Source organism: Buceros rhinoceros, unplaced genomic scaffold, assembly GCF_000710305.1.
Source record: "Buceros rhinoceros silvestris isolate BGI_N320 unplaced genomic scaffold, ASM71030v1 scaffold12445, whole genome shotgun sequence".
Classification (NCBI taxonomy): Eukaryota; Metazoa; Chordata; class Aves; order Bucerotiformes; family Bucerotidae; genus Buceros; species Buceros rhinoceros.
The window spans coordinates 61,616-76,038 of NW_010412330.1; the positions used below are offsets into that span (position 1 = coordinate 61,616).

A 14,423-nucleotide genomic window follows, 5' to 3' on the forward strand; every position below is an offset into this window, starting at 1 on the left:
TTTGTGCACCCCAAGGCTACTCGCTGGTGGAGTGGGGTGAGAAGCAGAAAAGGCCTTGACTCTGCATAAGCACTGGTCAGCAGTAAATGTTATCAACACTGTTTTCAGCACAAATCTAAAATGTAGCCCCATACCTGCTACTCTGGAAAAAATTTACTCTAGCCCAGCCAAAACCAGCACACCTCCTCAATGTTTTTCTACAGCTTAAGTTAGCATAAATTATTCTGAAACATGTGCAGCCCTTGCTCTCTGTGCTCCTGTATCTTTTCCTCTTGCTTTCCCTTTGAGAGAGCAAAAATGCAGCTGTTCAGCTGAATGCTAAAATCCATAAAATGAATGGAAAAGCAGTGCTGTAAGATATGGAGAGGGGAATATCCAGAACCGTTTTTGAAAACTGTACAGAAATCTTCTGAGAGTGAGCAGTCAGAAGAGTCTGCAAGAAGCATATTAAGAGGCAAGAAAACGCTCAGGTATTTATTTTGTATAGCCAGGGTGGATGCTAACCTTTCATTTTCAAGAAATTGATGTTTTGCTTAGTTTCTTCCCATTTTTTTTTAACAGATGAATAAAAATTCTACCAACATAATGGCTTTGGCTCCTAAAAGTTCTAACAAAAGAGACACAGTGTGCATATTTGGAACTGGAGATTTTGGAAGAGCTCTAGGACACAAATTGATTCAGTCTGGCTACCCTGTCGTGTTTGGAAGCCGGAGCACCCAGACATCCAGCCTGATTCCCAAGGGAGCAGAGGTGATGAGCCATGCAGAAGCAGCACAAAAAGCTGCCATCATCTTTATAGCGATCCAGAGGCAACATTACAACTTCCTTACATCACTAGCAGAAATTCTCCATGGAAAAGTCTTGGTGGACATAAGTAACAATTCAAAAATAAACGAGTATCCTGAGTCCAACGCAGAGTACCTCGCTCAGCTGGTGCCTGGTGCTAAGGTCGTGAAAGCTTTTAACACCGTGTCAGCCTGGGCCTTGCAGTCGGGCACACTGGATGCAAGCCGGCAGGTAAGACTGAGCAACGGGGTTTCCCATGTCACAGTTACCTATCGTATGGCTTCTTAAAATGGCTTAGACAAAACACACATGGGAGATAGGAATCAGACAGGCTTCAGATGGTATTTTCATTATAATTTCCCATTTAAAATTAAAAATGTGACCTAAAATTCACTTTTGCTTGTAATATGGCATGATAAGGAATATTGATAGCTTGCTTCCAAACTCAGTAAGTTGTCTGGAGACACTAGAGAAGCAAGGGAAGGGGATAGGAGGAATATGTCAAAGCAAGAATAAAACGAAGAGAAAATAAAGGGAAGCAAGGGATATGATGGGACAGTAGAATGAGTATGGACAACAGAAGTGGAAGGTGAATAAATTAAAGTTTTCTAAATCAGAATCCATTACCACAGAAGTTTAACACAACAACAGTGTGTGCAAAACATTTTAACCAGTTCCTTAACCACAGGCCAGCAAGGATGGAGCTGGTCATAGGAAGCAACACTGCAGCTTACTTGAAGACAAATCATCTTTTATTACCCTGTTTTCTGCCACTCTGAGGGACAGTGCTCTTGTACAATGCACAAATTCAGCTACTTAAATAATTACCAGCTTTGCTTTCTGCTGTCAGGTAATCGGATTTGTCTAAACTAAAGATCCAAGTACTTCCAAGCTTAGGCTCTTACAAACCTTTGTCATATCAATGTGAACAGAAGTTGCCCCCTTTCTCCCAGTTGCAAAAGGAGTATTGTCTTGCATACTCACAGAAAAGATGGTTCCTTCACTATTTGCCTAGCCTTGGAAAGAAATAATATTTACTTCTGTGATAGGGCAATCACATTTCAAATATCTCTCTCTCCAGTTCCCTGGAGTACTTACAGACCACTGTAGCAGCAATTGAAAATTTTGCTCTTATTTATTCATGTTGAAAATCTTGCTCCTATTTACTCATATAAAACCTTGCACTTACAAACTGCTTGCAGATTTTCAGAAGAGTATGTGAAGTCTTCTAGGCAAATATTTGTAGTAAGTGTGTTATACACTGTTCTTTTCAGATACAAAATTTTGCCACCTGAAACAATCTCCTTCCCCAAGGAAAAGACTCATATTCTTAGTTCTTGGTCTTGTTGGCTACTTTTGCCTGTATAAATTAAGGGCAGCAGGGAAGCCAACAAGGCATCTAGGAAGCTTGGGCTCATCATCCATATCCAGGAAGAATGGCAGTAGAGAATGTCACAGAAGTCTGTCTAAATGAAACTTTTGTTTGGTTTTGGCTGCAGGTGTTTGTCTGTGGAGATGATATGGCAGCTAAACAACTGGTGATGGATATCGTTCGTATACTGGGTCTCACTCCATTAGATCAGGGATCCCTCTTGGCTGCTCGGGAAATAGAAAATTACCCTCTGCAGCTCTTTCCAATGTGGAAGTTTCCCATCCTTTTGTCCCTTGGCCTAACCACATTCTTCTTCTTCTACTGTTTGGCTCTTGATGTAATTTACCCTTATGTTTATCAAAAGAAAGACTTTTCATTTTTTATTGCAATTACCATTCCAAATAAGATCTGCCCGATTTTGGCACTCATCCTTCTTGGGTTGGTTTATCTTCCTGGTGTTCTTGCTGCAATCATCCAGTTATACAGAGGTACCAAATACCGTCGTTTTCCGGACTGGCTGGACAAATGGATGCTCTGTAGGAAGCAGCTAGGACTAGTTGCATTGGCATTTGCTTCTGTGCACGTTTTGTACACTCTTGTTATCCCAATTCGCTCCTATGTAAGATGGAGAACCAGCGATCGAATCATCTCCCAGGTAAGTTTCGTTCCCTGTCCTATGTCTTCCTTTCTTCCGGCCCTGTTAAAAATACTACCTTCTATTCTAAGCTTCAGAAATCCTGTGGACAGTCTAATGCTCTATTCAATAGGGTTATTTTCATAGTTTCTGTGTTCCTTCTAACCATTGGTATATCCAAAGTTTCTTGATCTTTTGTTGAGTTGAGGGGATTTTGGACCTGTCTTTCTCCTAGCTAGTTTAAAATAAAATAAGTTAAAATAAGTTAATCAAGTAAGTTTAAAATTAAATAAGCAGGGAAAATTTAAACATTAAGAGTAATTTAAAGAAACATATTTCCCTATTTCCCCATATAATTTTAAGAACGGTACATATTTTGACTTTAAAAATGGAACATATTTTGACTTTCTGACCTTATTTAACAATGAAGTATCTCACACCTGTCCTCAACAGCAGGTCTACAGCAGTGTAAAACATGCGCCACAATCGCAGGTGCAGGGAACTTACGTGTAATATAATGCCTCTTCTGCTTTTTGAGTAGTCATTCAGTTAATCTCCAATGATTTACTCAGTTAATGTACAACATTTATCTCCTAGTTATCTTAAAGGATATTTTTTCTGCATATCGATCCTTAAACTGCTATCACTAAGATACACCTGTTCTTCTTTTCTTCAGATACAGAACAATAGAACAGAACCACTTAACACCACTAATGCCTGGCTTAGTGACTCTTATTTGGCTTTGGGGATTTTAGGATTTTTCTTATTTGTTCTTCTGGGAATAACTTCCTTGCCTTCAGTCAGCAATAATGTCAACTGGCGAGAATTTCGATTCGTACAGGTAAGAAAAAGACTTATTCTAAAAAACAGTCTTCCCTTATAAACTATAACCACAGGCAGGTTTGTTAGAGACTTAAGGCTTTCCTCCATTAGTATGTCCAAATGTGATGTGTGCACTATCCTCCATCACATGGTGAAAAAAACAGACTACATGGCTATACAGTTCACCTGTAAAAAATCACAGCTGCTCCAATGGCTCCTTATTGTATAACAGGGATTACTGCATTACCAAGAGAAAAATATGAAGACATGAGCTTGTAAATGACAAACAGAAAGCTGACCTTGTGGAATTATCAAATGCCAAGCCACAAAATATTTTAGCCATTTGTTGGACTAATTTTGTTGGTTCACAAGACAATTCAGTTAAAATGGGTATGAAAAATGACTTTATAACTCAAATCTTCTCAATGCCAAGCATCTACAGAGAATCTGCAGGTTTTGCAGACTAAAAACTGCTGTGCCTGTAAACAGGCTGCCTTTGGTAATGCTATAATCTCAGCCTCTGTTCGGAGGAAGCTTGGTGCAAGGTGCTGTGCCTCTGCAGGAGATGGGATAGCAGGGAAGAGGAGGCAAGGGCAGGGGAAATTGCTATCAATAAAGGTTTTATCAAGGCCAAAAACCTGCACGGTATGGTAGTTCTGGATGGGTTAACACTAGAGCATTTAAAAGCTTGGATGTCTCCGCTGGATTTCATCATTTTCTCTGCATTTTCACAAATATGACAATCACTAGGCAGTATGTGTGAGCTAGGAAAAATTATCAGGATGACTGACAGAGAAAAAAAACCCGAAGTGTATTTCACCTAGATCCCTTTGAATGAGCCTTTATTAAAAACAATAATAGCCTTTATATCGCATAAAACAGCTTCATTTCAGCAGTCCCTGTTTGCTCCCAAAACTGGCACATTCCATAAAGCTTACTGTGTCCTGTAAATTGTATTTGTTCTGGTTTAATTCACTGTTTTAACCTCCACTTCTTTCTTTCTTTTTTTCCTTTGTTCTTCCCTAGTCCAAACTGGGATATCTGACGCTGATTTTGTGCACTGCACACACGCTGGTTTATGGTGGAAAGTGGTTCCTAGTGCCCTCATCATACAAATGGTATCTTCCACCCGTCTACATGTTCTCTCTCATTATTCCTTGCAGTGTACTGGTTGTCAAATTTGTGCTGATATTTCCTTGTCTAGACAAACCTCTCACACGAATTCGACAGGGCTGGGAGAGGAATCCCCAGTACTCAGAACAGTCAAATTACATTATCAACAAGTCTGCCGTATAATTAGATGAACCTGTATTATCAAAAAGATGAAAAAAATATTATGAAGGCATATCAAAATTAAGACCTCAGCCTCCCTTATCTGGAGAGTGAGAGAAAAAGCAAAGAACTTGGCTAGGCCCTGAGTAAAATTGTCACCTCAATGACACGCTTAAAACACAAGTCAGATAGGAACACTGAGATCCTGCACCCCAGGCATGCTTTCAGACAGGCGCAGGCCCTCTCTTTTGCTCAGTATATTCTTTCTTGCCTATTCACCCTCCATTCCTAAGAATGGAATGAGAGAAGTAAGTGGTGTTCCATGTCCCTTCTCTGTTGTTCCAAACCTCCTCCAGGACGGGGCAGAACCAGAGTAATCTTTGGCATTAAATGGCATCTGCTCCTTTTCCCTATTCTGCCCACTGGGACTCAGGTCTACATGCACTCACACACCTCCACACAGATCCACACGCACACATGCATGAATTCACACCCTGCTTCCACCCCCAGAAGATACCAGCACCCATAGAACGTCTGCAGGATAGATGCTGGCTGAGGGAGAGCTCGGTTCCTCCCAGCATTAGTTTATCGCCCATTAACATCTGATCCGAAAGAGACCTATGCTCATACTTTAGAAAGGGTTGAGTAAGATGGGTTTGATTTGCGCACACGAAACCTTATTTCAAAGTGTATGGGCCAAGGATTACTGAGTCCTTGCTTGTACTGCTCTACCAGAACCTGAGGTGGCAATGGGACAGAGGAGAGACCAAAATGGCAGAAAGATGTGAGAGGTGCTCAGAAGCCCAAGCTTCTTGAGTATAGGCAAAAGTTTTGTGGGTGATTTTTTGTGTAAGCAGTGATTTAGAAGGAAAGGAACTGAAGAAAAATCCTATTATATCAGGGTGTTGTATTATCTGTCATGGTTAAATCTCATGAAGACAATGTTGTTGAATTTTCAAAAAATAAACCTTTGGATACAATATTACAAATGTTCTATGAAAATATATATATTTTAACCACAATAAAGAATTTTTTTACAATGTTGAGCCCTGTTATCGTTTCTGGAACCTCTTCTGATATGATGCAGCTGCTGGTGTGCTCAGTTGCACAAAGGTGTTGGAAGGCTTTGGGGCAAGGAATAAAATGGGATCTTGTCTTCAACCAGCTGCCTGAGGTCACCTTCTGCCATCTTTCTTTGCCCTTTGGATGCTCACACAATCAGATCTTTACTTAGTCATCAAAATGGGCTGAGGATGTTGTAGAAATACAGGATCCAGTTGGGATGGTGACCTCTTGTTAAATTGCAGTCAGAGGATCTGTTGACTGGAGAATAAAGAAAAGGCAAAATATGCGGGGTTTTTTGTAGGAAGATAATTTCTTACCATCTTTTGTGTCTCTAGTTCTCCTTCCTGTCCATATGGAGGATAAATACTCGCAAATATAAAAGCAGGAGCAGACTAACTAATATAGCTAACTGTACTTTCAAACAAGCACTATGAAGCAGGTCTAAAAAAACCCCCAAACTATCTGAACAATACTTCTCTTCAAGTCATCCTCTGGCCCAGGAAGGACATTTCTTAATACCCGGAAGAATGGTAAAGGAGTCTGGGATATCAGCAATTGATGTAGCCAGACTTCTTGGCAATAATTCTGTCACTAGGTACTCTTACTAACCACCACTGGTGCATATGTCATACTTAGCATGTCATAAGCAGATATGCATATGTGATGTAGGTCTATACAGTTTTCCTTGACCTGTACCACAACGGAGTAGTACTCCATTTCAAGCCTCCTTCAAAGATTTTCCAGGTTAATCTTAGAAAACCATTTACTGCAGAGGGGATTAGGTATGGGCTCAAAGAGCCTAAGTGACAACACTGTTATGAGGATGCCTGTAACACACCTCTTTAGAGCTCCCTTAATAAGAAAAGAGAGAGGCAGAAGCAGCAGCAAGAAAGAGAACAAGAGAGAAGGAAAGAGAATGTCTGTATATAGGTAGAAGAGAAAGGGACAGATGGAGCAGCAGCCTGAGTAAATATCCTCTAGATTCGCCACTTTGGAGCCAAATTCTGGCCTCAGTGACAGAGTTACTCTAGATTTATGTTATTACAAAGAGTAACACTTCCAAGACACTGATATAGATTGGGGGTTTTTTATTACTTTTTAAAGGATTGATTTTCAGGTTTCTGCCTATCCCAATACAGATCTCTCACACAACTAAACCTTCGGGCTGGAATTCAAACTGCAACAGCCACGGCAACTAAAGCCCATTTAAAAGCTACGTTTTATGAAATACAAATGTTGCAAAGCTCTGCCATGCTCTTCCTCTGCTAATGAAGGCCAGACCAGGTCTCCTTTACCATCGCTGAGCATTAGTGCAAAATAACTGTGCCTAACTGATACTGCCTGTATATTCACTCACAGCTAAACCGCAGCCTCTCCTCTAAACGCAGGACTGTAGCTCCTGCAGGAAAGACAAAAGAACTTCAGGGACGGGTACCACGTTGCTTTGTTACGCTAAGTCGCAGGCCAAGATTTACTGAAAATGCTAGGCAGTAGGGTTTGCAGTCCGCTGTTTACCCCAGGAATAAAGCGCCAATATCTGCTGTGTCGAAACCAAGGAGATGATGCTGTCTGTTTGCACAAGGTGTGTGTGGCAGCATCCAGGAGCTGATCCAAAGCTCTCACATCTGAAGTCAGCAGCAGGCTCTTTGCTGACTTCAGTACATAATAGGTCAGATCTCCAGCAGCACTTGTTTTTCCAGTCTAAATGAGGGATCTCACATCCTGTTTTTCTTGGGCAGCTGGGGAGTATTTGCTTCACAAATTTACAAATTTATTTCTTCAACATTGTAGAGAAAACAAAATCCTTCAGCAACCTTACATCATAGTTAAACTAAAAGCATTCAAGGCCATATTTTGAAAATAATAACCAGTTTGGTAGCTTGTACACATTCTCATGGCTGAGCTCTTCATATATATATATTTTTTTTTTTTTAATGTACTGAGAAAAACTGATCACAGAGGATATCAGAAGGATCACTACATGCATTTTAGAAAGGGTATTTTCAAAAAGAGCCTCTATATGCATAGGTACATAATACCATTCTAATAATTCCTGCAGGAATAGCATTGACTCTCAATTCTACTTCTAAATTAACACTTAGAAAACATAAATTACAGATTTTTAAATAAATGATCACATGGATATTGTCATGGTGACAACTAAGCTTGTATTTCCTTGCATAAGAAAAAAGTATTCTGATGGAGAGTGCTATAGGAAAGATAGTGTGATTTTTAGACCTCTACATTCTTCGTGACATGGGTAATTTAACTTCCTTTTGCCTTTTGTTACAACTAGGGAATATCCAGTTTACAAAAAAAAAAAAAAAAAAAAAGCACTTGGTAATAAAAAGAAAGTTTTTAAATAGGAATAGCATTGACTCTCAATTCTACTTCTAAATTAACACTTAGAAAACATAAATTACAGATTTTTAAATAAATGATCACATGGATATTGTCATGGTGACAACTAAGCTTGTATTTCCTTGCATAAGAAAAAAGTATTCTGATGGAGAGTGCTATAGGAAAGATAGTGTGATTTTTAGACCTCTACATGCTTCGTGACATGGGTAATTTAACTTCCTTTTGCCTTTTTTTACAACTAGGGAATATCCAGTTTAAAAAAAAAAAAAAAAAAAAAAGCACTTGGTAATGAAAAGAAAGTTTTTAAATTAATTATATTTACCTGAGACAGCAGTGGGACATCAGCCATGCACTGGACCCAGGGGATGAGCTGACACCACAGATACTGCTGGATCTTGAACCACGGAGATCTGAGGAATTTCCTTCGGTTCCCCCACACCACACTGCAAGTCCTGAGATCAGCAACTTATTTTTGCTCTGCTGCATGACCTTCTTCTGCCAGCCTTCTCTGTCTTATCCAAGAGTCACCTCTCACTCCAATATATGACCATTCACGACCGAGTCTTTTTTCCAGCATGTCAGGTTTTTGTGGCTTCACTCTTGATACCTGTCAGACACAAGATTTTACAAGAGCACCTCTTGCCTCAAACACTGGTGAGCCTGTTTGATTCGTTAGTCCAAATAATGAACTGGCAAATAGTATGAACAATCACAGAACTTACGTAACCTATGTTCAGCTGCTCTTCCATACTATGATTAACATATTTAACAAATCTTCAGTGTTCCTGTAATAGCCTAAATATGGCTTCTCTTCTGCACACTGTGGAAGCTTTTATCTCCTACAGAGACTCTTTTTTTTCCTCTGCATTATCACAGAATCATAAATACCAGGTTGGAAGGGACCTCAAGGATCATTTGGTCCAATCTTTCTTGGCAAAAGCATGGTCTAGATAAGATGGTCTAGCACCCTGTCCAGCCTAATCTTAAATATGTCGGAGAATCCACCAATTCTCTGGGGAGATTATTCCAATGGCTGATCGTTCTTGCAAAAAATTTTCCTCTTGTGTCTAATCAGAATTTCCCCAAGAGTAAAATATACCCATTATCCCTCATTTTTTCCAAGTGACTCCTTGTAAAAATTTAACATTCTTGAATTTGGAAATCCAGAATAGAAATAAACATTAGTTCTGACAAAACTAGACCTGTGACGTATTGATTTTTATAAGGAACTTCAGTGCTACAAAAAAAAAAATACTGCAGAACCTTGAGAGGACATGCACAGACTTCAGAGAACTGCCTGAAACTTAGCTAATGTCTCCAAACACTGCAAAGCAAAAGTGGTAATTTCTTGTTTATGTATGTGTGCTTTGCATACATCCTTTATTCCTGTCTCTCTGCTTCCACATCCAGATTTGCTTATTATTTGAGATTCATCCAAATACAGCCCCTTTGCTGTGCTTGTTTCTCTTCACACTTGCTCAGATTTAATCTAGAAAAAGCTTAACTGCAATCAGGAGACTCAAGCTATTAAACATCAGTGCAGAGGCCTTTCCTAGTTTATGACCCATTAATTTTTTTTCACCCAGTTTTATGGAAGATGAGAAAGTGTAGTGTCTACAAATGTCTCTTTAGTGATTTCAGAAAATAGATAAATGAAAAATGAAAAAATGTAAGTTATTGTAACATGCTTATCATTGCAGGGCACGAGTGGTTGAACACTGCTTGACCAAAACAGAACCTCCCAAAACAGGCATGTTTTGATTATGCCAGCATAGAAGGAGGGAGGCATTTTCAAGGAATCATGCTGGAGAAGGGTATATGGAACGAAAGTAAAAAAATTTATTAGAAAGAAAAAGAGAGAAGGAAAGAAGGAAAAAGAAAAATCTGTTTTTCTTCTTTCCTATCAGCTCCATGACAGAAAATGTACATATTTTTGGCTGCATGGTGCAAATTATTTCAGTACCTTATAAGTAATTAGATGAGGAGTTTGATCTTGGCCACCCTGAAGTCCAAAACAGGTTTTAGGATCCCACCATAGCCTACCTTCCCCAGTCCAAATCAATACAAATCAGCCTGTTTTCTCGTCCTTTACAATAATCACTCATTGTTCAGCAGCAGGTGTAGCAAACCCAGCTGTGCATGAGGCACAGGACTTACATGGCTCAGGAGTGAATATAGCTGGAAAAACTGTTTCCCCAGAGGAAAAGAATCAGAAGAGATGGCAGTGTCCAACTGGCCAGGTACAGGACAGAGACTGCTTCATGAACTGCTCTGTTTCAATGCGAGACACCATCATCTTCATTGTGTACTTAAAGAATTGAAGCAAAATCAAACACAGATTCCCGATAAAGAAAGGATGAACCATTAACGTGGCATGAAAATTTGAATCAAGGGAAACCCTACAATACTGGATGAAGAAGACAAGCGAGAGGTGGACAGAGTGAACAGAACCTGAGGAAGTGGCCGGAGAGGTAGTCCCCAGGAGGAAGAAGAGGACGAGGCAGCTTCCCTCTCCCTCCTTGGCTAGTAATGAACCAGAGCTTCAGGAGCCCTGGGACAGGACAGGCATGGTGTCCCCATCTCTCAGAACTGGACGAGGCAGTCAGAGGGCATGGTTGCAGAAGTAATCGCAGGGAATGATGTTAAATACATACAGGATTATAGTTTGTTTGTTTTGCTTGCAGCTTCTGTTTTCTGATCCCAAAAGTACAGATTGGAAACCAAATCCTATCTTTAACTGGATCGGTCTAAAGGTCAAACCTCAAATCACGCTGCAGAAATTGCAGTATTGCTTTACTATCAAGCCTGCCTAGCATTATTGAGATAAATAAATTCAACAGTTTAAAAAACTCAGTCTTTCCAGGGCCTGAGGGATACCTCTTGCCCAGTTATAGAAGCCTGAGAGACATAACAGGGCTTGTGAAGCTACATGCTGACTTTTGGTACAATAGTGAATACCCAAGCATCGCGGAATACCCTGAACTGCTGAACACCTTCTAGCATCTCTTCTTCAAACAAACAGACAAACACTCATGTTTCCTAGCTAAGCCATCTTCCCTGTCTTTCACAAAAGAAGCTGACACTTAGATTCACGCTTAACTGTCATCACAGGCATATCCAAAGTTTCTTTAATGATCGCTGTGTCAGTGACTCCTACGACATCACGTGGGAAGTCAGAGGCAAGGAGAGGAATTGGTTGCAGGTTTCCTGAAGCTGAGGATAGTTCTCTAATTATGAGGAGCTTTACAGATTAGAGAGCCAGAAGGCAACCTTGTGATTAGCTATTCTCTCTTCCCGCAGAACACGGGCTGCAAACACTGCCTGAATTAATTCCTCTCTGAACTATCAGGAGTTGTCATATTTTTCAGTTCACAGACCCCTAAAAATTTTCCATCAGTAATGCAGATTGCTGTAAAGCTTAAGCTTCCTGACAACATGCAGTTTTATCCTAGTTACCATTTGCTATTGCTGGCAGATAATCCATTAAAATGGGCTGGAAACTCCTGAACTGAAGATATTTGGAAAGAACTGCTGAACTTGATTTAAACATTAGAAAACTCACCACAACTTTTGGCAAGTGATTTTGACAGCTGATTACCCTCACTTCAAGATATATATAACAATATATATACATAGACTGATTTTTTTTTAACTGAGGCATTCAGCCAATATAATTTATGATTTCCATGACTTATCTGAAGTATCCAGAATGGTGTCTATATATGGAACATCCATATTACTCCAGAGAAGAAGCTCAGGTGACAAAAAAGTGTGATTTTATATATATAAATTTATGGAGAAATACAAATTATACTGGTCCTACTGTATATATGGAAATATAACCACACACTAAAGTCTCTTGATGATGGCAGCGAAACCTTATAGGTATTTCCAACTAAAAATTTTTATATTTTAAAATAAAAAACCTAAATAAAGTAAAAAACTAAAAATAAACCAAACCCTAGAAACTATTGACAGTCACTATGGATAATCTCAAACCTGAACATAATTTCACAAAAAAAAAAAATGCTAACAGTGTGATAACAGCTCGTATGTTTTTGTAGCCAGCCTACTCTGTCAAATTCATGTGGAGAACAACTACCAAATAAGCAGCTTTCTAGGGAGTTTCTCAGGAATTAGTTGCAGGCACACCATTACACATAACAAGTCTAAACACAAAATTGTTGCTGAGGAAATGTGGAAGCTATATCACCCTGGAAATCCTTATGAGTAATGAGGGCAGATGCACATGGAAGTGAGTCAACGCACGGTACATTTTCAGCTACAGCACCATTGAATCCAGCTCTGCAGAAGGTCATTGCAGAGAAACAAAGACTGTGTGCCACATCTCCAGCCCAAGGAGATACAGCCTGGAAAGCAGGGGCTGAAAACCATTCACAGAAGATCTGCTTACTGGAAAGGGTTATGAACCGTGTTCAGATATTCTAGGAGAGTAGAAAGATCTAGCATAGTCTTGTGATTTTCAGATGTACTGGGAAGGAAAGTTCCTCAACTGCTGCAGGGAGTAGAGGCTGCATACTGTTTCACACTGTGAAAGGGACAATGAAGACTCTGGAGAGAAGCCCGTTACACAAAAAATGGGGCAAGAACATGGACTATGGGAATTTAATTCATTCATTTCAACCAAAAATGTCAGAGGTGAATGTACTAATACATACCCAGGTCACTACCCGGTTGACGAAATTTCATAATCCAGTAACTGGAGAAGTGGGAAAAAGCAGCTCATCTCTTTTATGAAACAGCAGGGAAAAAAAAACAAGTTATACAAACATACGCCACTCTGGGATTGTTTAACAGAACAGCGGGTGTGACAGTGAGTACGATATAAGCTTCAGATATAACCACAAGTGTACTTAGGCATCTTTGACTTGGTTTAAAGGTTCAACTCTATATCACTCTACCCAGAGGCTGAGAGTAAAGAAACTTGATCAATTCTTCTCAGGTTTAGGTTTAGGTATTTGGCATTTGATGCTGTTGCACTTATTTTCAAAGAACACACATAAGGACTTTATGGCTCCATTACAAATTCTTTTTCCAAAGAAAAGATTGTGAAGACTAATAAGCTGTAAATGCTTAGGTTAGGAGAAGTATTAGAACCATTAGAGAGACAAAGCACCAGTACCAAATATCATTATCCAGGCATGAGAAAGATACAACTAAAATGCTTGGAGTTAAAGCCATACATATTTACATTTTAAACCCTCTGGTTGTGCCTTGAAGTCAAAATCACCGAGAATAATCATCCTCATGATACCAGGTGAGCATTCTTTAGCATGGGTGGATCCACTGTTTCCTGCAAACATTAGATCAAATGTGGATGCTGGTGTGGATGCTTTAGTCAAGCCTAAGTCACTGAGTTTAGCGTAGGGACACCAGCATTAGATGAAATTTTAATTGTCTGTATAATGCAGAAAGTTACACTACATCACAAAACTCTTGTTTATTCTTTAAAATGTGGGAATGAGTGTGTGAATGCTACCACTTGTATACCTTTTGCTTATTCTTCTGAGAGTTCCTAAAAACAGACAAATGAAAAAATGATCATGCTGTTTCATCATCTGCTTCTTTCCCCACACGGTTATGAAAAAAAAAAAAAAAAGACGAGTTTCTTAAGTAGGTCACTCTAGCACAGGCACAGAGTTTATGTAAATAAAGGGCCCTGGATTTTCCCCTTAGCTATCTGGAAAGAAGTTTCAGTGACCAGTCCAAACAGTTTCTGTCAGACATGTGCCAGGAAAAACAGTGAAAATGAACTTCCTGGAAAACATAGTAACAACAGCTTCCTCAGTAGGAATGTTTAATTTTTAGAAAATATAAAATAATAAAATAAACTAATTAAATTCAATCTGTTACCTACGGCAGAAGACACAAGCTAAAAAAGGATCACAGCACAAGAACTAGGTGCAGTGCTAATGCACTCTATGAATATGCCTTAAATCCTAGTCTTGGATCTAATAAATGCTCAAATAAGACTACTCTGCTGAATATTCATGTTGTAATTCATTGAATTATGGAAGTTCTACCTAAAGATTTTACTAATTAAATAAGTGGAAAGACTCGGGGGTGTCCTGGTTTGAGCTGAAACTTCCT

General features: G+C 39.4%; 1 protein-coding gene across 1 annotated transcript; it reads left to right on the forward strand.

Moving 5' to 3' along the window:
* The first annotated feature begins 561 nt into the window (after nucleotides 1–561).
* Nucleotides 562–4,910, forward strand: STEAP4 (STEAP family member 4). Its single transcript, XM_010136354.1, has 4 exons — nucleotides 562–1,017; nucleotides 2,286–2,813; nucleotides 3,469–3,633; nucleotides 4,641–4,910. Exons 1-4 carry the CDS (start codon nucleotides 562–564, stop codon nucleotides 4,908–4,910), a joined length of 1,419 nt encoding a protein of 472 aa, XP_010134656.1.
* Nucleotides 4,911–14,423: the final 9,513 nt, after the last annotated feature.

Coding starts and splice junctions, on each gene's coding strand:
- STEAP4 (XM_010136354.1), top strand. CDS start 562: ATGAATAAAAATTCTACCAACATAATGGCTTTGGCTCCTAAAAGTTCT. Junction 2,814..3,468: donor GCGATCGAATCATCTCCCAG/GTAAGTTTCGTT, acceptor TCTTTTCTTCAG/ATACAGAACAATAGAACAGA. Junction 3,634..4,640: donor GAGAATTTCGATTCGTACAG/GTAAGAAAAAGA, acceptor GTTCTTCCCTAG/TCCAAACTGGGATATCTGAC.